Below are 25,443 nucleotides of genomic sequence, written 5' to 3'. Positions count from 1 at the left end.
GAATGGCTCAAGTGCTTGGGCCCTGCACCCACGTGGGGGACCAGGAAGAAGCACCTGGCTCCTGGCTTCGGATCGGCATAGCACTGGCTGTAGTGGCCATTTGGGGAGTGAACCAGTGGAAGGAAGACCTCTCTCTCTCTCTCTCTCTCACTGATATTAACTCTACCTGTCAAAAAACAAAACAAAACAAAAAACCACTACAACATTTTTTAATAAGAAGAATCTGCTTTAGTGTCTCTTTTTTTTTTCCCCTCAGGTTTTTCATTTGTTCTACTTGAGACACAGATAGACATTTCCTATCCACTGATTCACTCTCCAAATGCCCAGGTCTAAGACATGGTGGCAGGGACCCACGTACTTGAGCCATCATCCATTGAGCATGGACAGGAAGCTGGAGTTAGACACTTGAGCCAGAGCCCTGGCATCCATGCCAACGTGTGACACAGGTGCCTTAACTACTCTCCTAAATTCCCACCCCTAGTATGAGCCTGTGGGTACATTATAACACTTATAGAAATTTATACACATATGAATGTTTCCTTTAAGTTTCCAAAGAAGAAATAAACAGATTTTGGCTGATCAAAAGATTCTCTCAATCCAAAAATTCTGACTTTGTGTGAGGCAGTGTCCAAATGTCAACTTTATTTATTTCTACAGACTTGGTGCCAACACAAAACCATGAAGGGGAGGAAATTTGCTCCACTTCCTTCTTGACCCCAGTCCCTCGAAATCCACCACAACCAAATAGAAACAGAGCCACATTTTTACTTCATTTTGTCAACATAAGCTCACCCTACAACTCCACCTTGGGTGAATTTAGAAGTTATGGAAGACACCAAATAACGAATGACTAGGTTGTGGTTTTTAAATACCACAAACAAGTTTTCTGTTGCCTCCAGTCCATGTGCGAGGCAGCAAAAGCCAATGCTGTGCACACAGCAGGCTCACCCCAGCCTTCTTGTAAAGACTCACTCTTTAAAAGCAAATAAGCAGTCACTACAATGCACAAAAAGTACACCAAATAAGAAACCAGGGACAGTCCCCACTCTCCTGACCCAACACAACAGGCTATTGGTTTGAGGTTGGCACTGCACTGAATAGCCTGGGTTAGAGAGTGCTAAAGACATGGAGTACTAAGCATGAGTCAGCAATGGACTCTTGTCCCTACAGGAATGCTTAGCCAGCCCCCAAGTCAGTGAGCCCAGTATTTCCAACCACCAGGCCTGATTACTACTACTACTCCTTTGGACACAGAAGGACGATTATCCATCAGTTTGACCTGAAGGACATGTCTTTAGAACAAAAGGAATGAATAAGTGACTCATCAGCTACCCAGCACCAAGCTTATCTGATGAAGGGGTGAGGGCTTTGGAACAAGCCTAAGGGACTAATGACTCCGGGCAATTTACATTCATAAATACAAATCCTTAGCATGGTAGGCATGGGGAATACCAATATTCCTAAGTCACAGGCTGGGGTAGGGGACAGAGGGCAAGTGACCAAACATCCCAGGAGGGAAGGACAGGCTTTGGAAAAGAACATAGCTGCTCGTCACCTGGGGAGCCAAGAACACAGGCTGGGACACGGAAGTGGATAAAACAGTGCCATGCGGCTTTTTCTTCTTACCGGGTCTGGACTTCGGTTTACTTTGGTTCACCCAGTTGCCATCTTCTGAGTCAACCCACTTATCCTTCTTGAAGGCAGGCACTCTTCAAACACCTGTAGGTGCTTCTCATAGCCACCTGCCCATGAGCCCTTGGTCACCTTGGGCCACACACCACACAAAGAGCCCCACACCCTGCCTCTGTGCCCCAGTCACGCTCACTACTCATCCTGCTGCCCAGAATGAACTCTTTTCCATTTGGGGGTGATTGTTTTTTCCTCCTGCCATCTACTGGTGAAAGTGAAAATGTCAGATTCTATTACCTGGCTGCTGGCAATTTGAAAATAGGTTGGCATCTGAAAGCTCAAGTGTACTTATTTATTAAAAAGAACATTTTCTTTTCCAAAGGGGAAAAAAAAAAAACAATAAATGATGGTTCAGCCATTTACTCAATAAGCACTGACTGAATGAATAATATAACATGGAATTACACATACACACACACTAACAGCACATTTAGTGTAAAGAACAGGGACTTGGAATCAGCTTTGGCTTCAAACTCTTACTTAGCCCCTTACCGGTTCTTCGACCTAAGCTGGCTACTTAACCACTGTTCACTTGCACTAACGGTAAGAAGGATTATAGTGGCTGACATTTACAGATCATCATGATGAGCCATAGTATGACAGCACTGCAAAAAGTTCATGGAAAATGGAAAGCAAAGACGGGTTTACTTTGAATCAAAATACATGTTGAAATCCATGCATAGTTTTTATATAATACACATTTTCCATGAACTTTCTGAAGACCCCTTCTATGTTTGTTTAAACCTCACAAGCCAAGGAGGCAGGTACTATGATGATGATGATGATGATGGTAAGCAGATTGAAACAAAAACAGGTTAGGTAATGTGTCCAAGGCCTCATTGCCATAAGGGGCCATCGGGCAGTCTGACTTTGTGGCTCATAATGGAAATGACCATATCCGCCTTTCAGGACTAATGCATATGGCGCTATTGACATTTATTGAGTTACTGAACACACTTTGTGTGTCAGACCCTGTAGATGTCAGTGACATCACTGAATCAGCCATGGTCCGCAGTGTAAGCACAGTCAGGAGCAAGGCCAAGGCTGACTTTTACATTTGTCTTTGTAGAGCCCAGCACTGTGGCCAGGACATTACAGACGCAGGAAGGCAGAGAGAGGGAGAACAGGATTTCTAAAACTAGGTTCCAGACTCTGTGAGGCAGAGAGGAGGGATGGTCATATTTCCATACTAGCAAATGGGAAAGGTTCACAGAGGTCAGGTAACTCGAATAAGGTCACACAGCAAGGGCAAACGGGTCCTGTGACACTTCCCACACTCGACTGTACTCCTCCTGCTCCTTCCAGCCCCTTGAGGACATGGACAGGTTATTAAAGAGTGACAGTTAACAGGGGACATCCTTCCTGTTTGGAAGGTTATCTGCTAATCAAATGAGCAGACAGAAGTGTGCAGGACATCAACCACCACCTGCCCCCACCTGAGCCCATTTGCTTCCTGACTCCTTCCTCCTTGGCACACATCAGCTCTCTATGCTAGTTGCCACTTTTCAGTGCTGTTCCAGACTTCAAGTTTCGGCAGTTATTTTTAGCTACTGTTTTAGTGCATACCTGGCACAGGTGAGGCATGAAAAGGAATGTAGGTGTGGGTCACTCTTAAATCTCTAGGGCCCTGCTCGGGATCTCTTGTCATTCCAGCTAAAGAGAAGTGACTCACACCTTGATTTATTATCTGCCCTGAGGCCAGATTTCACCTTAAGCATTAAGCAGAGTAGAACTTCTGGTATTCTCATTTTAGTTTCAAGGACCAACTTTCTTGATGGTGTTGTTATCTGCTTTCAGTAACGGGGGACCTCTCATTTACTGTAACCCACACCATAACCTGCAGTTCTCTCTGATCCTATCTCCCAGGGTCTCAGGGACCTGTCTGTGGATATCCCTGTAGGTGGGGCTTCAAATGGAAAGCAGTCTCTGGATTAGGTCTGTGAATACCTGTGCAGCTGGGATCCTACCTGGAAAGCACTGTGGCTGTAAACTTGCTGTCTTTCAAGAGCCAGTCATGTCCCAGGGTATTCATCTACTTTTGTGAGACTGAGAATCTTCTTGGTTGAGTCTACACTGCTTTAAGCTACAACTACAATCCACTAAAGGGTGCTTTAAGCCAATTTCACCTGATTGAAAGCCCATGACTGGGATCCTCAGATGCCCTCCTAAGAAAGGGGTTTTCCTCATTCTCATTTTCAACTCTGTACAGAGGAAGTAAAACCAGTAGTATCATGAAGCCAATTCTGTATACAATTCTGTATACATCTGGATACAATGAATACTTTATAAATTGGTTTTATGATTCAGGTGAGGAATGAGGGAGAAATTTACTCTGGGCTGGCCTAACATGACTATGGCCTTTACTAAGTCATAAAAGTTAGGTGTGTTTGTTCACAATTTGGGTGGAGGGAGGTTGTTCAGGAGCCCACAGAGTAACACCAAGGAAGCAGGAGAAAGGTCAGAGGGCTCCTTCCCTGCTTCTACATCTAGAGTCTGGTATTTTGACTGCAAAGGAAGTTTACACTTCATTTAAGAGAATGTCATTTTAAACTCTATACTTCTACCTAGGCCACTTCTGAAGACCTATCTGCTGTCTTCTCCTCCTTCTTTGCAACCAATTCTACCCATCATTTCTATTCCACAGTGTGATCCTAGACCCCAAAGAATGCAGCAGGATCTACAGACACTTTGAAGTACACTGATAGTGTCCCCCCAAATTCATGTCTACCCAGGACTCTGGGTGACCTTATTTGGAAATGCTTTTGTGGAGGTAATTAAATATGCAATCATACTGGATTAGGCTACACCCTCAATCCCATGACAAGGAGGCTTATGAGGAAGCCACGTGAAGACAGGAAGGCACACAGGACAGCAGGCCACGTGAAGGTGGAGCACAGGAACACCAATGATCGCCAGTAACCATCAGAGGCTAGGAAGGATTCTTATCCAGGCGTCAGAAGGTGCATGACTCTGCCACACCTGGATTTTGGATTTCTAGAATCTAGAACACTGAGAAGATGAGTCTTTGTTGTTTCACGCCATTTGCTTGGTAGTATTTTCACTCAGCGGCCCTCAGAAATTAATCACACCTCATATGGGTTTCAGTAGAAGATCCGACAAGTCGGCCACAGCAAACAAGAGTGCACAGGGCATGCTCTGAGCAACAGGCAAACCCACGGGTCTGTTGCCCTTTACTCACGGATCACAGGCATTTAATTCTGTGCAAGAGCATCTTTGCTTTCTATATGGGACTTGGGCTCTGGCCCTCTTACTATGCCTGATGCCATGTCATCCACATTCTCCCCGTGTCCCACCTTCCCATCCCAGCAGTGTCCCTATATACAGAGGCAAGGGTGATGCTGTGGAGTGGTGGCTTTTAACCTTCTAGCCTGCCTGGAAATATGCACATACCTCAGGAGCCCACAGACAGGGTAAGAGAACACTGCCACGTGGAAAGTTCAGACTCTTTCAGGAGAATTCCAATCTGTTCCCTTCCCCCACTGGTACCCCAATTCAATTTCAACTTGCTTCAGTCCTCCCTGAGTTGAAACAGCACTCACCACTGGCTCAGAGGCAGGAGTTCTTACCCAAAGCCTCCCTCCCACCCACCCAGGAAAAATCTCTATCAGGAAAATATGTTAATAGAGAATTAGCCCCAAATGGTAGTCCCAGCTCATAACAACTAGTCACAGGTGTGGCTCCACCCAACTATTTGCCCCTCCTTTTCTTTTATCCATTTCCCCCTTTCCTTTCACTTTCTGTATTTTGGCTCCTCTAATCTATCCTTCATTCAAATACACCATAATGAACAGTACTGACACAGCAAAATAAGCCATGTGCTAGATCTCAATTCATTACAAATACCTTCAGCAGAGACTCCCTTTAACTGTGGTTGAAAATACCCTACCCCTACATTTAAAAAGATCTTCCTGGAGTGGATGTTTGGTGCAGCAGTTAAGACATTGCTTGGAAATCCTGCTCCATGTTGGAGTTAGTTTGAGTTTCAGCTCCTTCTTCCAATTCCAGCTTCCTGCTAAACGTATACCCTGGGAGGCAGCAGGTGATGGCTCAAGTATTTGGGTTCCTGACATCTACCTGGAAGACATGGACTGAATTCTCAGCTCTCAGCTTTGACCTCAGTCTAGGCCCAGCTGTTGAGGTTTTTGGGGGAGTAAAATGAAAGAGAAAAGATCTCTTTCTGTGTCTCTGTTTTATTCCACTGCCTTTCAAATAAATAAAAATAAAATAAAAAAATTTTAAAGACCTTCTTAAAGATTTTCCTGGAGCAAGCATTTGGCCTAGCAGCTAAGACACTAGTTAACACATCTGCAACATGTATCAGAGTACTTGGCTTCAATTCCCAATTCTGGCTCCTACCTTCAGCTTCCCGCTATCAGCTTCCCGCTAATGCAGACCCTGGGAGACAGCGGTGATGACTAAGTAACTGGGTCCCTGCCACCCATGTGGGAGACATGGATTGTGTTCCCGGCTCCAGGCTTTGGTCCAACCCAGTCCTGGTTATTGTGAGCATCTGGGGAAAGAAAACAGCAGATGGCAGTTCTCTCTGCCTCTCAAGTGAAAAACTGGATTTAGGGTGGGGTGTGGGAGAGGCAGCATCATGGCAGGACACCCACATCCCATATTGTAGTCCATGGGATCCAGTCCTGCCTCTCATTCTAATCCGGTACCTGGGAGGTAACAGATGATGACCCAAGTACTCAGGTTCCTGTCATCTACATGGGAGACCCAGATGGGACTTCCTGGTTCCAACCTGGCCAAGTCTCAGCTGTTGTGGGCATTTGAGGAATGAACCAGCAGATGGCAGATCTGTCTCTTCCTCCCTGTCATTCTAAATTAACTAATAGAGGCCAGCGCCGCAGCTCACTAGGCTAATCCTCTGCCTGCGGTGCCAGTACCCTGGGTTCTGGTCCCGGTTGGGGTACTGATTCTGTCCCGGTTGCTCCTCTTCCAGTCCAGCTCTCTGCTGTGGCCCGGGAAGGCAGCGGAGGATGGCCCAAGTGCTTGGGCCAGGCACCCGCATGGGAGACCAGGAGGAAGCACCTGGCTCCTGGCTTTGGATCAGCACAGAGCGCCGGCCATAGCAGCCATTTGGGGGGTGAACCAACAGAAGGAAGACCTTTCTGTCTCTCTCACTAACTCTGCCTATCAATAAATAATTAATTAACTAATGTAAATCGATAAATATCTTCCTGCAATGAAGAGTCTACCTCTGAACTACTACAGAGAATTTTACACCTTGTATCTCACTTCTCACCAGATACCTAAGCAATACAATCTTTGAAACTGCGCTTTTCAGGGCTGGTACTGCGCGATAGCAGGAAAGGCCACTGCCTGCAGTGCCGGCATCCCATATGGGCACCAGTTCATGTCCCAGCTGATCCACTTCCGATCCAGCTCCTTGCTGATGTGCCTGGGAACATGGCCCAAGTGCCTCAGCCCCTGCACCACGTGGGAAACCTGAAGAAGCTCCTGGCTCATAGCTTCAGTTTGGCCCAGCTCTGGCCATTGAGGCCATTTGGGGAGTGAACCAGCGGATGGAAGTTCTCACTCTCTCTCTGTGATTTTGCCTTTTGAATAAATAAACCTTTAAAAAAAAAGAAAAGAAAAACTCCACTTTCCACACCAAGGCACAGAGTTACTATTCTGCCAAACTTCATTCCCAGAATTAATCCAGCACAGTGACTATTTGGAATCTCTTTACCTTGGTTCTGTCTCTGTGGATACACCCTAATAATAAAACTGTTGTCATTAACAAAATGAGGTATTTTCTACATGTGAAGCCCTAGGACAAAAGACTGCTCATGACTGGGAAGCTCAAAGTTATTTCTGGTTTCCAGCAATCCTCCCTCCCTCCCCTGGTCCCTACAGGGCCAATAGCTTCTTCCTCCCTCCTGAATTCCATCACCCAATAGATGGGGGCCAAAGGAAGAAGATAACTGGCCAGTGGGCACCAATGACAAGTGAATGAAATGGGTCTTAGAATGACCCTACCTTGGCCGGTGCCACAGCTCACTAGGCTAATCCTCCGCCTTGCGGCACCAGCACACCGGGTTCTAGTCCCGGTCGGGGCACTGGATTCTGTTCTGCTTGCCCCTCTTCCAGGCCAGCTCTCTGCTGTGGCCAGGGAGTGCAGTGGAGGATGGCCCAAGTACTTGGGCCCTGAACCCCACGGGAGACCAGGAGAAGCACCTGGCTCCTGCCATTGGATCAGCGCAGTGCGCCAGCCGCAGTGCGCCGGCCGCGGCGGCCATTGGAGGGTGAACCAATGGCAAATGAAGACCTTTCTCTCTGTCTCTCTCTCTCACTGTCCACTCTGCCTGTCAAAAAAAAAAAAAAAAAAAAAAAAAAAAAGAATGACCCTACCTTCCTGATGACTTCTGATTTTAACCCTCATCACCTAGGGATGAAGGTCTACATAGGAACCCAGTCTTTCCAAGCACCTGCTTCACCCAAGGAACAGGGAACCAGGGAAGTGAATCTGTTTAAGGATCTCAAGACACTTACAGTGGGGCAGGCATTTGGTGCTGTAGTTAAGATGCCCCTTGGGATGCCCACATCCTGTATCAGAGTGCCTGGGTTTAAGTCCCACCTCTGCTCTCAATTCCAGCTTTCTGCACAATCTGGGAGATAGCAGATGGTAGCTTATGTAGTTGGATCTCTGCCTTCAACATAGGAGAACTCAATCAAGTTCCAGCTCCTGGCTTTGGTCTGGTCCAGGCTCCGCTGCCATGGGTATTCAGGGAATGAACCAGCAGACAGGAGATCTCATCTCTCTACCTTTCCAATAAATAAATAACATTTTTTGAAAAAGACCCTTACAGGACCAGTGCTGTGGCACAACAGGTTAAAGCCCCATCCTGCAGCACCAACATCTCATACAGGTGCTGGTTCAAATCCCAGCTGCTCCACTTTCCATCCAGCTCCCTGCTAATGTGCCTGGGAAAGCAGCAGAGGACTGCCCAAGTGCTTGGGTTCCTGGCTTCAGATCGGCTCAGCTCTGGCCGTTGCAGCCACTTAGGGAATGAACCAGCAGATGGATAACCTCTCTCTCTCTCTGTAACACTTTCAAATAAATAAATCTAAAAAAGAAAAGACAAGACCTTGGCACTCTTACTGATTGTTCTCCAACCCCCCAAAAAAACACAACCTCCTTTTAAGCAGGATTTCCCTCCCAAAACTATCATCTTGTTGCTTTGATGAGCATTTAAAAGTCATAAATAATGTTTAAAGAACCACCAATGAATTTGACATGTATCCGCCACTGTCAAGTTCTCACCTGTCAAGAAAATCTTACTTAAATCTGTAAAGCTCTTTAACTCCAAGGTTTTCAAGGAGTTCGAGTCTTTAAGAACAATACTTAAATTTATTGTCTCACATAAGGTCTAATGATGGAAGCTAAGAGCTTAGGTCTCATTTACAAATATAGAAACTTCTTTCCTTTACACCTTGCAGTCCTGGCCGGGCAGCTGAGAAAGGCAAAGGGTCACTGGGAAGTGGTTGGGGCACATCCTCCTCAGGGAGGAGCAGGGAAGCCAAGCTGAAGATCAGCGACAGTCTTGACACCAGCAGGCCCACATTACTGTGCAGTAATGAACTCCAACACAGAGGGCAGTGAGCACTGAATGAGCTGAGCAGATTCTGGACATAATCGTGAAGACTTCAGTCTGAGGAACTCTGCTGGGAGGTTTCATTCGCCCCTGCGATCCCCTTTCACAGATGGGCAGTGGAACGCCAGTCTTTGCAGAACTGACTAACGGCCTTTCCGTTTCTTCATTTTTCCTCCGGCCACCTTATTCCTGACACCCATGGCACCCTCTGTGTCATCATTATCCCCAACATCCTCTCGCGCACGCTTCTTCTTTTCTCCGTGCTCCCTTAACTCCTGTAAGAAACCAGAAAGGAGGGGACTGAATTTGAGTGACTGTCACTGAGGCTAACACAGGAGCAAACACAAGTAAGCCCTGATACCTGCCATTAGCAGAAGACTATGACCCCACTCCAGACACATAAAACTGCTCACCTTACAAGAGATCACAGCATGAAAATTAAATTCATAAGGTACTATCATCACATGGCAAATTTGGAAAGATATAAGAGAATGGTCATACCCAGAACTGACCAAGGAGTTAGGAAATTCACATACACTATCATTGATGATATAATCTGCTGGCCGGCGCCGCGGCTCACTAGGCTAATCCTCCACCTTGTGGCGCCGGCACACCGGGTTCTAGTCCTGGTCGGGGCGCCAGATTCTGTCCAGGTTGCCCCTCTTGCAGGCCAGCTCTCTGCTGTGGCCAGGGAGTGCAGTGGAGGATGGCCCAAGTGCTTGGGCCCTGCACCCCATGGGAGACCAGGAGAAGCACCTGGCTCCTGGCTTCGGATCAGCGCGATGCGCCGGCCACGGCGGCCGTTGGAGAGTGAACCAACGGCAAAAGGAAGACCTTTCTCTCTCTCTGTCTCTCTCTCTCACTGTCCACTCTGCCTGTCAAAAATAAAAAAAATTTTAAAAAAAACCATAATAATAATCTGCTATTGTATTTCTGGGGAAGGAGGCAATGTGACATTTTAACTGTGTATATTCCTCAGCTCAACACTCCCAGGAATTTATTCTAAGGAAATAAGCTAAGTATGTGAAGTTATACATACTAGAATGTTCAACACAGTGCTAAATAGCAAAAAAATTACAAAAAAGCATAAACATTTATCAATGAAATCATGTTACATATCCATGAGGGAATTCTTTAAAAAATGATCACATAGATCTATATTGAAACAAAAAATGTTCATCATTTATAATCAGGTAAAGTCTAATTATGGCTAAAGAAAGAAAAACAGCCAAATATCATTAATGGTTCTCCACGGGGACTGGTTTACCCCTTCACATACTACTTTAATACTTTCTATATTTTCTGAATTTTTCCCCAATGCACATTGCTTACCAAAGTTAACACTTTTAAAAACACCAAACAAAAACTTCCACGTGGGCAGAAAAATAAAAACAAGGCTCAGAAAGCAACCCATGAGCGAAGTTCCTCCAACTCTCAGAGGAGACCTCAGGAAGCGGCAGCACTCCCCAGGGTGTGCCTCTAGAACCTTCTCATCCCCACCTCTACCGCTGCCACCACTATCAGTAGCTCTGTAGGTTCTATTAGCTTATCTGGTGATCATAAAAACCTTTAGAGATTCAGGTAATTAAGTCCAACTTATAGGACAGGAATGGACTGTGGGAGATTAGGCAAAATGTCCAAGTTCACGGTTCACAGCTGGGCCTTCTGAGTGGAGTTTTTGGGGTCATGTGATCCATATCCAGCAGCTGAGAATGTAGTCACTCTAATTAGCTCAAGTCCAAGCTTTGATTCAGGCACTCAGTTGGATGACTTAAGGCAAATTACCTATCATTTATGTGCTTTAATTTGCTCATCTTAAATCTGTAATAAAATATACCGAGCTTCAGTTTCTTACGAGGATTCACATAACCACATGTCTGACACTTGGTTAATATCATCTACATGAAAGCTGGTGAAAAAGAAAGTGGGGTGCATACCATGCGGGCAAATCTTTGGGCTTCAGCCACTCGTTCTGTCAGCATCATAACCTCATCATCCTGCGTTGGAAAGACAGGCAGTTTCTTCCCAATTAAGTGTTCTATGCGCTGGAAGAGTTCCACGTCATACCTGAGGAAGGAAAACGGGTATGGCTTTGGCTGTCCGACAATGCAAATGTGTGTCCATTCCCCAACCCCAGGGTTCTCATGCGCTAGGGTGCAGTGTGAGCCCCTGTTTGAGGAATCGGGGGCATACTCCTCCTCTGAATGCTGGCTAAGGGCAGTGTTTGTGCACCATCCATATGAAAATCACCCGCCGCATTCTCTACACACAGAAGAGCCGTGGATACCTAAACATTTGCTCCTTTTTTAAAAAAAGATCATAAATAGTTATTTTAATCCTTTCAGCATGAGGAGAAGGTCACTGCTGACTTTAGCAGCTGAAAGAAACAAGGACCACTGTGCTTCTAATGTGTCAAATACCATACTACATCTTTTACATACATCCTCTCCAGTTCTCACCAAAACCCTGGTAGGTGTTATTATTTCCATTTTTTCAAACAGGAAAACCAAGATGCAGGAGTGTAGGTGATCAGAAAAGCACAGGACAGAACCTGCCTATCACTCTGGCTTCAAAGTCCTGCTCTACGTTGCTCTGCCAATTTTTACTTACTGAGTGACAAAGGTAATAGCCTTTCCAGAGCGCCCAGCTCTAGCTGTTCGGCCTACTCGATGGATATAATCCTAAAACAAAAAGAGTTTATGAATTCAAGCTATAAAAACTGTAAGTGAAAAAACGACAGACGCAAAGTCTTACTGCAAACCTTTGAAAGAAAAGAGATTCATGTTGAAACATGGAGAAAATGGCCAGGACTGTCTCTTGAGACTAATCCATTTCATCTTTTTTATTCTTCTCGAAGTATAAAATTGTTCCAAAGGTTTCTTTCCTTTCTTTTATAGAAAGACAAATCTACAAAGCATTATCTAAACAGTTATAGGTAACATGGTATAAAGAAAAACCCTGGACCTAGAGGTTTTACCAACTGCCAGCTACACAATTATGTGCAAACCACATAACCTCTCTCAGCCTTGGTTTCCAGCTATAAAACAGTGACAGAAATACATACCCAAACTTACAGCGCTATTTGCGAAAATCACGTGACACAGCACTGTGCCTAGTCAAAATACAAAGCCAAGTGACACCCTTGTTCTCAACCAGGGGCAATTCTGTCATCCCTAGTGGACATCTGGTAACACCTAGAAACATTTCTGGTGTCTCAACCAGAAGGGTTGCATGCATGCAGTGAGGAGAGGCCACAAATTCTGCTAGCATTCCACAATGCAAAGAACAACACCCACAACAAAAAATTCACTGGCCTAAGAGGTTACTGGTGTCAAGGCTGAGAAACCCTGAGATACACCAAGAAGCACGAAGGAAAGGAGCCTGCCATGGGTCAGCACCTGCTGCTTCTGCCACTTCTGACTACGAGATCCAAAATTTGCCCTGGCAACCTACACTCACATTCATTAACGTTCTACACATGATAGAATGAAGAAATCAAAAGGTTTCTTGGTTCTGATACTTAACTAACTAAGCACAAAAAAAGTTTTATGTTGTAACTAAGGAAAGACAGAAAACATACCATTGCACACTCTAGGACTAGAAAGTCAAGTCAGAAATAAGACTCACCTTGGAATGAGTAGGAATGTCGAAGTTGACAACGACATCTACATGAGGTATGTCCAAACCTCGGCTTGCAACATCAGTTGCTAGAAGAATAGAACGAGCCTTTGCCTTAAATTTATTAAGGGATCCCAGGCGCTTGCTCTGAGATAATGAAAGAGAAATGAGAATTTTAATCTTGGAAAATTAAAGAGTCTTAGGATATAAGACATACAACCTAGACACACTGAACATAATAACCAAGGTTAAAAATTTTTATGTTTGTTTCCTCCTAAGTAGAGAATGGGGTTTCACAGGTCAAAATGGAAATACTGCACATTATGCCTAGCAGTACAAACTCTCATGTCCCATATTGAAAAATGCTCATGTCCCGGATGGGAGTACCTGGCTCAATACTAGCTCCTGATTCTAGCTTCCTGCCATGGCAAACTGTGGGGAGCAGGCAAGGGCTCAAGTAACTAGGTCCCAGCCGCCCAAGTGAGAGAACTGGATTTAGTTCCTAGCCCCTGACTCTGGCCCCTGGGGCTGTTGTGGGTATCTGAAGAGTGAACCAGCAGATGGGAGCTCTGTTTGTCTCCATCTCTCTCTGTCTCTCTGCCTCACGAATAAATGCTTTTAAAAATTAAAGACTTAGGCTAGGAAATAGCCTAAGGGACTGTGTAACATGATAGATAATTAGGAAACAACTTATTAAAATCTTCAGAGACCAGAGAATCTCAACTACTATGAGGGCTACTCAGCAGTTTGCAAGCCAGACAACTCTGTGATGATCTAAGCTGGGCCTCTTGCTATCCTGAAAGGAGAAAGTAGGCATGCAGAGTGATACTGTGAAGACCATAAAGTCAGAATAAGCACAGGAACAGGCATCAATGTCATGTGCTCCTATAGTGCAAAACTGCTGTTACAAGGTTTACCTCACTTAGACTCCAGTTCATGGCTAAAGATGCCTAAGAACCCTTACCTGACTCATCTGTCCATGGAGGGGGATGGCAGTGAATCCGAGATTTCGGAGTAGCAAAGCTGTTCTCTGAGTGTTGTTACAGGTACTGCAGAATATCATAAAGGAGTTTCCAGCCAATTCATTTAGAATATAAACCAGGTAGGTGTCCTAAGTCACAAACAAACCCAAAAAAATACATGTAATCAAATCTTAAGAAAGGGTAGGAGACCTGGCATATACACTTAGATCAAGCCTACAGATGCTTCTCAATCTTCCAGACCACCAGCTGCCAGCTTTTCCTGTCTTCACTGGCACCGCCACCCCATGAACTAGGCATCAACAATCTAGGCTGAAGCCACACATAAGATATGCCCTCAGCAACCAACAACAGTCCTATGTCACACCACAAACCAGGCTCCCCTTCCTACAAAAAAAGTCAAATAAGCAGACAAGGGGAAAACTACCACGAGCATGGGGTAAAGAAGGAATTCTATCACTACATCATGACTTCATGACAGTGGGTTAACATGCTGTAAATTCCGGGCAAGTCTGACTTATCAGTGATGATGTAAGCACAACATGCACTCCGGGGCAGACAGAGCAGACGCCCATCTGAACCACAGCTCTCAGCTAATCAAATGTTGACACATTTTCAGATGCTTTGGTGAGAAGCAGAGGGAGAGGCAGGAATGATCAAAGTAAACACTTCACCTTGAATTTAGAGGGAATGAAAATATAATACTGTTGCAATTTCTCAACCGTTTGGTATTTAGAAGAAACAGCACATTTCACAGGATTCTTCAAAGCTGCTCGCTGAAGTTTTTGCACCTGAAGAAAGAAAACACTAATTCCTATATGCTCTATTCTTATTTTTACTTATTTTCACTATTTTTTATTATTGTTTTCAATATATCAATTCTTATAAAGAAGAAAACAAAAGCTCCAGAAAAGTTCACCTTCTTGGTCATGGTAGCAGAGAAGAGGAAAGTTTTCCGATCTCGGGGAATCACTTTGAGGATCTTGTCAACCTAAGGTACAAAGGAAAACACAAAAACATAACACTGACAGTGGACTCCTGCGAATCCTCTGGCTAGGAGAGGGGCAGAGAACAACATGAAACACATCACCGTGGGCTCTGCAGACTCAAACATTCGATTTAATCCAACAAAAATTTACTGAATTCTTACTATTTGGTACTCTACCAGATGCCATAAAAAAATGCCATTCAAAGAATAGAGCAGTTTAAGTTAGTAGATTAGAGCTAATCTAAGAGAAAGGTTATCAATGAGTATTTTTTTTAAAGATTTGTTTATTTATTTGAAAGACAGTTACAGAGAGATCAGAGGCAGAGAGAGAGAGAGAGGGAAGGAGGGAGGGAGGGAGAGAGGGAGGGAGGGAGTGAGGGAGGGAAAGAGCAGTTTTCCATCTGCTGGTTCACTCCCCAGATGGCTGAAATGATCGGAGCTGGGACGATCTGAAGACAGGACCTAGGAGCTTCTTCTGGGTCTCCCACATGGGTGCAGGGGCCCAAGGACTCGGGCCTTCTTCCACTGCTTTCCCAGGAAGTGGAGCAGCCAGGATTCAAACCAGTGCCCATATGGGATGCTGGCACTGCAGGTGGTGACCTTACCTGCTATGCCACAGCGCCAGCCCCCATCAATGAGTATTAATTACCTAAATAAGTATGATGAGTGGGTCATCAAAGAAAATAAAAACATTTCAAGGTGTATAAAAAGGTATAAATTAAAATGAAGTGGGACAGAAAATCTGATTCTGACATTCCTTATCTCTGAAGTCCGAGGACATTCCACAGCACGGGTGGGGAAGTTTCTGTCTGCCAAGGGCCATTTGGATATTTATAACATCATTCTTGGGCTGTACAAAATTATCAACTTAAAAAATACTATGCTATAGATTTACTGAATTTTGAGTCCTGCCTATAGTTGCCTTGGCAGGGCCAGACCAAAGGATTCTGTGAGCCAAGGGCTGAATGTTCTCCACCCCTGCAGAGAATGCTGAGACACTGACAACAGAAGACCATCAAGAATGAAAATGGGCAGCTGGGATGTTAAAATTAACTGAAACTAGGACCAGCACTGTGGCATAGTGGGTAAAGCTGCCACCTCCAATGCCGACATCCCATATGGGAGCCAGTTCGAGTCCTGGTTCCTCAACTTCTGATCCAGCTCCCTGCTGATGGCCTGGGAAAAGGAACAGAAGATGGCCCAAGTGTTTGGGCACCTGCCACCCACATGGGAGATCCAGAGGAAGCTCCTGTCTCCAGCCTGGCCCAGCTGTGGCTGTTGTAACCATCTGGGGAGTAAACCCATAGATGAAAGGTCTCTCTTTCTCTGTCTCTCTCTCTGTAACTCTTTCAAATAAATCTTTAAAAAAAAAAAAACCTAGAAATTAACTGAGACTGACGCAGTACTCACATAACACAGGTATACAATAAAACAAGTCTGAAACAGGGAATTTGAGAGATGCCTTAAAAGGAAGAAAGAAATTGAAAACTCACCTCCGTCTCAAAATCCATATTCAATATTCTGTCTGCTTCATCCATGACCAAGTATTTGAGAGCTCTTAAGTTGAAACCTTTTGTATTTTCCAAGTGGTCAATCAATCTGCCAGGGGTTGCTACCAAGAAAGGTTGAAGAGAAAGGCCAATGTCCCAGCAAGGACAAAAATAAGATAATCTCTTCCTCCCACCACCAAAAACAATTAAGAAATCAACCAACGTTACAAAAATTTGTTTCCCAAAGTTTTCCTAGCCAACACTGGTAGATCTGTCTCTAATTCAAGATGGCCAGTGTCTTGTACCCAAGTCAGCTACTCACCTATTACTATATGTGGCTTCTTTGCCAGGGCCAGAGATTGGGACATTGAATCAATTCCCCCTACAATCACAGCTACAGAAATAAAAAAGAGAACACAGAAAAGAGATCCTTCATTGTTTCCATAGTCCACTGAACATCTTTTAAATCCAATGTTGGATTTCTACTTAAATTTGTTTTCCCCTTAAAATTCATACTTTTCCCAAAGCCAAGACATTAGTTCCTGGGTCAATAACTTCTGTTAACAAACTTCCTTCTAGTCTCCTTGCACACCCATTCTCCACTCACAATGACACACTAGGCTCCCTTTCCCCTTGGACACTAACCACAGTGCACTCCAATAGAGGACCCCAAGGCTTCAAACTGCTCTGAGATCTGAAAGGCCAGCTCTCGGGTTGGGGTGAGAACCAGGGCGAATAATCGCTGCGGCGTCTCCAGCAGGGCATTCAGGATGGGCAAAGCAAAGGCCCCTGTCTTTCCAGAGCCAGTTTCTGCCAATCCAATGATATCACGACCTGCAAGAGAAAGAAAACACCTAACATCAAAGAAATGCTCTCTGCATTCTTTGCATTTTCTGCAATGGCCCAGTGCCAGGTACGAAGTAGACACTGGATGTTTGATAAAGAGGAGAAAAGAAAGCTAAGTAACAGAGAAAACAAGGCCTCTGTTCTAGAAAAGCCCCAAACCCACTGGTGAGACAAATACCCAAATGTGTTAGAACATGGCCAGGGCTTCGACAGAGGCACCTACAAAACCCAGTGCAGGCCAGCACAGCAGCTCACTAGGCTAATCCTCCACCCGTGGCACCAGCACTCTGGGTTCTAGTCCTGGCTGGGGCGCCGGATTCTGTCCCAGTTGCTCCTCTTCCAGTCCAGCTCTCTGCTGTGGCCCGGGAAAGCAGTGGAGGATGGCCCAAGTGCTTGGGCCCTGCACCCACATGGGAGACCAGGAGGAAGTACCTGGCTCCTGGCTTCGGATCAGCGCAGCATGCAGGCCATGGTGGCCATTTGTGGGGTGAACCAACAGAAAAAGGAAGACCTTTCTCTCTGCCTCTCTCTCTCTCTCACGGTCTAACTCTGCCTGTCAAAAAAAAAAAAAAAAAAAAAAAACCCAAACAGTGCAAACACAAAGGAAGGAGTAACTTACTGCGCCCAGAAGGTCAGGGAAGGCTAATAGGTGATGAGTGAGCTAAACCAGAAGCCAAGAAAGGAAGGGAGGATATTCCTGTATGAGGAAAGAGGAAGGGCTTTATAGAAAAGAGCACGCATAGAAGAGTGAGAAGAGCAATTGCAGCAGAGCACAGAAGTGTTAAGGGATGAAAGGAAGAATGAACCACAAAGGAAACTCAGAAACAAGCTAAGGAATTTTGATAAGCAGGGAATTTCAGGACTGTGGCTTTTTTTAGGAAGTTACATTGCTGGCTTGATGGCATAAGGAGAGGTCAGAGAGCTAAACTCCTTAAGAACAGGTCACCATGGTTCAGTGTCTCTACTCAAGCAATACTTGGGAAATTAGCTGCAAAGCCAAGACCACAATCTCCACGCTGGCTGCAGCCCACAGGCAGCTGTGCACTAAACCCTGCCCAACGGGATTGCCTCCCACTGTGGAGTGACGCCCCCCACCTCTGCTCAGGTGCTGCTCATGCTGTCCAGTGACCATGCAGCTGCTGAGAAGGCAGTTCTCCACAAGATAATCCGACAACAAAGCCCTTTACTCTGAGGCAACCTGAACAGGACTTCTGTCCTCACAGTCTACAAGGATTTAGGAGCAGGCCTTTGGTACGCAGTTAAGACACTCCATCCCATATCTGAATTCTTGGGTTCAGCTTCCAGCTCTGCTTCCAATTCCAGCTTCCTGCTGACATGCACCCCTGGGAGGCCACAGGCAATGGCTCAAGTACTTGTATTCCTGCCATTCGAGTGGACAACCTGGACTGAATTCCTGACCCCTAGCTTCAGCCTGGCCAGCCCTGGCAGTTAGGAATTTGGGGAGAGAACAAAAGGATGGGACCTTGTCTCGCCCCCTCTCTCTTTCCCTCTAAGGATGAAAACAAAGGTAAATTCCTTTTACTCTTTAAAATTAAATGATTTTTTAAAAACTTTCTTTTCAAAAATAAACAAATAAAAGGACATAAACAACAAGACTAAGGAAAACAAGAACTTAAGGAAGATACCACACTTAATTCAGGGAGATGAGATGGGAGCCTGACCTAAGGCAAGTCAGTGAAGATAGGAACAAGTGACAACTCAAAAGAAACTAGAGGTAATGTAGGTGATATGCACACAATTTCTTTAGTATGGGAAACAGAAATCATAAGATAGATGCTAGAGACCAGTACTGTGGCACAACAGGTTAGCCCACCTCCTGCAATGCCGGCATCCCATATGAGCACTGGTTCCAGTCCCCGTTGCTCCACTTTTGATCTAGCTCCCTGCTAATGTGCATGGGAAAGCAGCAGCAAATGGTCCCTGACACCTAAGGGGGAGACTTGGATGGAGTTTCAGGCTCCTGGCTTCAGCCTGGTCCAGCCCCAGCTGCTGCAGCAATTTAGAGAATAAACCAGCAAATGGAAGATCTTTCCCTCCCTCTCTCTGTTACTCTGTCTTTCAGATAAATAAAAACAAATCTTTAAAAAAAAAAATTCAAGGGGCCTGTACTGTGGTACAGCAGGTTAAAGCCCCAGCCCACAGCGCTGGCATCTCATATGGGTGCCAGTTCAAGTCCCGGCTGTTCCACTTCTGATCCAGCTCCCTGTTAATGCACCTGGAAAGGCAGCAGAGGATGGTCCAAGTCCTTGGGACCCTGAACTCCCATGGGTGACCCGGAAGAATCTCCTGGCTCCTGGCCTTGGATCAGCCCAGCTCCGGCCATTATAGCCATTTGGGGAGTGCAGCAGGTTGAAGCCGCTACCTCCGACACCAGCATCCCATATTGGAGCACTGGTCCAAGTCCCAGCTGCTCTGCTCTCAATCCAGTGCCCTGTTAATGTGTCTGGGGAAGAAGCAGAAGATGGCCCACGTATTTGGACCCCTGCATCCACATGGGAGACCTGGATGGAATTCCAGGCTCTTGGCTTTGGCCTGGCCCAGCCCCGGTTGTTGCAGTTATTTGAGGAAGTGAATCAGCGGATAGAAGAGCTCTCTCACTCTGCCTCTCCCTTTTTCAAATAAACCAATTTTAAAATAATAATAATAAATCAACTCCCAAAGGTGCTCCAGTGCCTTAGAACTACAAAGGCAAATTTCCAAGTCCCTTACAATCTGGCTCAATCACCTTACTAAACCTTTACCATTCTGTGTTAAGTAACTGCAAATCTCCATACCTGCCCATTCTTTCCAGCTTCCTTGGCTTTTTTTCATGCTGTTCCATAGGCCTAAGAAGTCCTCCTGGGGCTGGTGCTGTGGCATAGCAGGCATCCCACATAGGCGCCAGTTCAACTCCCGGCTGCTCCAATTCCGATCCAGCTCCCTGCTAATGTGCCTGGGAAAGCAACCCAGTGCTAGAGCCTCTGCCACCCACATGGGAAAACCAGAAGCAGCTCCTGGCTCCTGGCTTTGGCCCAGCCCTGGCCACTGTGGCCATTTGGCAAGTGAACTAGTGGATGGAAGATTTTTCTGTCTCTGTCTCTGTCTCTCTCTCTCTCTCTCTCTCTAACTCTGCCTTTCAAATAAAAATAAACCTTAAAAAAAAATTTTTTTAAGAAAGTCAGTCCTGGGGCTGGTGCTGTTGAAGTGCTGGCATCCCATATGTCAAGTCCCGGCTGCTCCACTTCCGATCCAGCTCTCTGCTATGGCCTGGGAAAGCAGTAGAAGATGTGGCCCAAGTCCTTGGACCCCTGCACCCACTAGGAGACCCAGATGAAGCTCTTGGCTCTTGGCTCCTGGCTTCAGATAGGCGCAGCTCCAGCTGTTGCAGCCAATTAGGGAGTGAACCATTGGATGGAAGACACCGCCCCCCCTTCTTTTCCTCTTTCTGTGTAACTCTTTCAAATAAATAAATAAATCTTTAAAAAAAAAAAAAAAAAGAGGAAAGAAAGTCCTCCTATGCTATTATAACTGAATGTCTAAATTCTAAGGTTTTTTTTGTTAAAGACTTATTTATGTATTTGAAAGACAGAGTTAGAAAAAAGGAGAGGGGGGCCGGAGCTATAGCACAGCAGATTAACGCCCTGGCCTGAAACGCCAGCATCCCATATGGGTGCCGGTTCGAGACCTGGCTGCTCCTCTTCCGATCCAGCTCTCCGCTATGGCCTGGGAAAGCAGTAGAAGATGGCCCAAGTCCTTGGGCCCCTGCACCCCTGTGGGAGACCTGGAGGAAGCTCCTGGGTCCTGGCTTCGGATCAGTGCAGCTCCAGCCATTGAGGCCAACTGGGGAGTGAACCAGCAGATGGAAGACCTCTCTCTCTCTCTGCCTCTCCTCTCTCTGTGTAACTCTGACTTTCAAATAAATAAATAAATCTTCAAAAAAAAAAAAAGAGAGAGAGGCAGAAAGATGGAGAGAGAGAAAGACAGAACTTTTTTTTTTTAAGATTTATTTATGTATTTATTGGAAAGGCAGAGTTACACAGAGGCAGAAGCAGAGAGAGAGAGACAGAGAGACAAAGACAGGTCTTCCATCTGCTGGTTCACTCCCCAGAAGGCCACAAATGCTGGAGCTGCGCCAATCCAAAGCCAGGAGCCAGGGGCTTCTTCTGGGTCTCCCATGCATGTGCAGAGGCCCAAGGACTTGCGCCATCTTCCACTGCTTCCCCAGGCCATAGCAGACAACTGGATCAGAAGTGGAGTAGCCAGGACTTGAACCAGCATCCATATGGGATGCCAGCACTGCAGGCAGTGGCTTTACCCACAACGTCATGGCACCAGCCCCAAGAGAGAACTTTCTTCTGCTGGTTCACTCCTCAAATGGCCATAATGGCCAGAGCTGAGCTGGTCCAAAGCCAAGAGCCAGGAGGTTCTTCTGGGTCTCCCACGTGGGTGAAGGGGCCCAAGGACTTGGATCATCCTCAGCCACTTTCCCAGGCACATTAGCAGGGAGCTGGATCATAAGTGGAGCAGCCAGGACTCCAACCAGCACCACAGGTGGTGGCTTTACCAGCTACACCACAGCACTAGTCCCAAAATCCTTCTAAGTCTTCAAAGTTAGCTCAAATGTCTTCCCAACTCCCTAGCCAAATAAATCAAATGAAATAAATCTTCTCAAATCTACTCCAATTAGAATGGACAACTCTCTGTGTGTACCTGGAATATAATTTCTTATGTCCCTGTTCACCCTGTCACAAATTTATAATTACATTATCAGACTGCAGTCTTGCAGAGGACAGACTCTTACCACCTAGCACCTCAATACATCAAATACTTAGTAACTACTTATGGAAGAAGCAGATGGAATTAGAATAAGCCTGATCCATTCTCCATATGACAGCTCTTCACATCATTAAAACCAGTCATTATCATCTCTTCTCCAGGCCAAATGCATTCAGCTCATCTATTTTGTGACTATCCTTTTCTTATTTTTCATTTTATTTGAAAAGTAGAGAGAGGAAGAGAGGGAGAGAGGGAGGGAGGGAGGGAGGGAGGGAGGGAGAGGAGGGGAGAGGAAGAGAGAGAGAGAGAGATCATCCATCTGCTAGTTCACATTCCAAATGTCTGCCCCAGCCAAAAGCTAGGAACTTAATCCGGGTCTTCCAAGCAGGTGACAAGGACTTAAGTACTTGAACCATCACTTGCTGCCTCCCAGGATGGACATTAGTAGGAAGCTGGAATAGGGAACAGATTAGCAAGAAGCCTGATTGGAACCCAAGAACTCTAATAAGGGATGGGAGCATCCCAAGAAGCCATTTAACTGCTATACCAAAAGCCCATCCCTATTTGTGAGTAATCTTGACACTATATCATAGGCATTGCCCCTCAGCTGGTCCCAGGAAACTGTGGTCTCCAAATCTAAGAAATATGGTACTCTAGGTATGTTCTAACAGACACAAAGCACTACTGTCTCTCTACACTCTAGGAGCTGTTCATCTTAGACATATGTGAGAGGAATTTGGGGTGAGGAGGGTCTTGAGCTCTATGAAATTATGCATAAAATTTTATGTGTAGATATTTTTGGGAAGAGGGGACTCCAGAAACATAATACTCTTCTTATAGCAATGTAGCTAAGATTACATTCACTTCTCTGGGGTTTATTTTTTTAAATATTTATTTATTTATTCGAAGGGCAGAGCTACAAGGAGGCAGAGGCAGAGAGAGAGAGAGAGAGAGAGAGAGGTCTTCCATCTGCTGGTTCACTACCCAAATGGCCACAACAGCCAGAGCTGGGCCAGGCCAAAGCCAGGAGCCAGGAGCTTCTTCCAGGTCTCCCACGTGAGTGCAGGGGCCCAAGCACTTGGGCCATCTTCTACTGCTTTCCCAGGCCATAGCAGAGAGCTGGATGGGAAGTGGAGCAACCAGGACTTGAATCAGCGCCCAGATGAGATACCAGCACTGCAGGCAGCCACTTTACCCATTACGCCCCTCTCTGGGATCTTCATGCACTCCAGTTGGCGAACGCCTTTGGGTCTCTTACAGCCCACCCTAATCCTGTAAAGTTAGTACTTTAAGTATCAAGAGCAGAGATTTACTTCTATTCCTATTAAAGTGCAGCTCGTTAGTTTCCGCCCGGTAGCTATCAACCAGCAGTTTAACCATTCTTCTGCAGAGCTCATAAAGAAGCCTCACAGCAATGGCCCTCCACTCCTCTGGACACAAATACATGCCTGAGGTGATCCTACACGTATGTGCGCACCCACTGACGCCTAATTCCCAGCAAGGTTCTCACTAATACACTCTTACCCAATGCTTCCTTACAGGCCCTACCTGCGTTGCAGAACAAATCTCTTCAGCCACTAAGACAAAGTAAGCTCAGTAAACCAAGACATCATTGACTTTTTCAAAAGCCAGTAAATCCACACATGTTATCTTTGGAGATCCTATCTTTATTTCACTTTATGCATGTAAGTAATTGCTCTCAAAAGTGGTATTTAATTGAGTTTAACTTCACGTTAAATATGTGCCAGGCCGGGCCGTCGCCATGGCTCACTTGGTTAATCCTCCACCTGCGGTGCTAGCATCCCATATGGGTGCTGGGTTTTAGTCCCGGTTGCTCTTCTTCCAGTCCAGCTCTCTGCTGTGGCCCGGGAGTGCAGTGGAGGATGGCCCAAGTGCTTGGGCCCTGCACCCGCATGGGAGACCAGGAAGAAGCACCCGGCTCCTGGCTTCAGATCGGAGCAGCACAGGCCATAGCGGCCATTTGGGGGGTAAACCAACGGAAGGAAGACCTTTCTCTCTGTCTCTCTCTCTGTCTCTAACTCTGTTAAATAAATTAAAAAAAAAAATATATATATATATATATATGCCAGGCCAACATACCTTGTAAGGCCAAAGGAATAGCTTCAATCTGGATCTTGGTGGGCTTTGTCCATCCCAACTGGTCGCAGGCTTCACACAACACATCTGTCACACCCTTAGAATTCAGAAAAACACACCTTAGCCACCTACACAGCTCATGTCCTGGCACTTAACAGACCCTGTCAGAGGCATCCTGCTGGTGACATGTACAGCCTTTATGACAGATTTAAAAGATATTTATTGTGCACCTCAGAACTCGCTCTTTAACAATGAGACTTGTTTTTCTTATCTAATTACCAAGGCTCTGCGAGGTTAGTGCTTAACTATTAGACCCAATTTACAGATGTGCAAAACGAGGCGGAGAGCTGCAACAAACTTGTCTCTAGCAAGTGACTGGGTAAGAATTTAAGTCTGATTGGTTTACCTGACTCCAAAGCTCCCACCATAGAAACACCGGCTAAAGTACAATCTCCCGGACAGGTAACAAACATGGCCATAACGAAGAGGAGAAAGAAGCAAATTGGGCCCCTGAGGGTCCGACAGCTGTCCCACCACCCACTCAGGCCAGGGGAGCACGTCCGAGACACGAGCTTCCGAAATTCTGGGCAAAACCGGAGGCAGGCCCCGAGATGTTTCTGTACGATACTGGCCGGGATCTACGGCAACCGAGCCCTGCCTGAGCAGGAGCATTAGAAGACGCCGGCACCCCCCCACCCCCAAACTCTCACCAGATCTTTAAACGTTTTAGTTTCCTCCTCCTCCACTGCCGCCTCGGAAACTTCGGACGGAGAATCGTGCTCCACGGACGCCGCCATCTTGTTCACCGGTTCCCGGAAGTAGGTCGGCAACGCGCGGGAAGCTGGGAAATGTAGTTTTAGCTCTGCCCAGAGGGCGTGTCCTGAGCGCCCCCTGCGGGCTGCCCGGGGTTTGCAGCTGCCAGACAGGAAAAGTGGTAAGTTAGGGATGGGTATAAACTTGTGACCCAGTGGAATTGAACAGAGTGCAGGAAGAGACTGGTGACCAGAGCCCCCAGCTTCCCATTAGATCTCCTTTTAATTATATTAATTTGTTTGCTGGAAAGGCTAAGAGAGAGAGATCTTCCATTCACTGGTTGGTTGACTCCGGAGGCTTCCCTACCTGTCTTGCCTGTTACCCACTTTTCTAACCATAGCATTTGGAACAGACTGGCAGCACAGCACTATTTCTTGGTTATTTCATTCATTTATCCAGGAATGTTCGTTGAGAGGCTGACATATTCTAGGAGTGTGCTAGCTGCCTGGCGAATGGGACCATGTCCCCTGCACTGATGAAGAGCAGACAGTAAGCAGTCACAGATCATTACAAATCAT

General features: G+C 46.0%; 1 protein-coding gene across 1 annotated transcript; it reads right to left on the bottom strand.

Moving 5' to 3' along the window:
• Positions 1-9,053: 9,053 nt before the first annotated feature.
• Positions 9,054-24,975, bottom strand: DDX47 (DEAD-box helicase 47). Its single transcript, XM_002712659.5, has 12 exons — positions 24,823-24,975; positions 24,116-24,209; positions 17,039-17,227; positions 16,716-16,787; positions 16,397-16,515; positions 14,835-14,906; positions 14,590-14,706; positions 13,900-14,046; positions 12,945-13,082; positions 11,928-11,998; positions 11,255-11,384; positions 9,054-9,592 (listed from the first exon to the last, which is right to left on the bottom strand). Exons 1-12 carry the CDS (start codon positions 24,907-24,909, stop codon positions 9,461-9,463), a joined length of 1,368 nt encoding a protein of 455 aa, XP_002712705.1. The 5' UTR covers positions 24,910-24,975; the 3' UTR covers positions 9,054-9,460.
• Positions 24,976-25,443: the final 468 nt, after the last annotated feature.

This window comes from Oryctolagus cuniculus, chromosome 9 (genome assembly GCF_964237555.1).
Source record: "Oryctolagus cuniculus chromosome 9, mOryCun1.1, whole genome shotgun sequence".
NCBI lineage: Eukaryota > Metazoa > Chordata > Mammalia > Lagomorpha > Leporidae > Oryctolagus > Oryctolagus cuniculus.
This window is presented reverse-complemented; position numbering and strand designations above follow the sequence as displayed.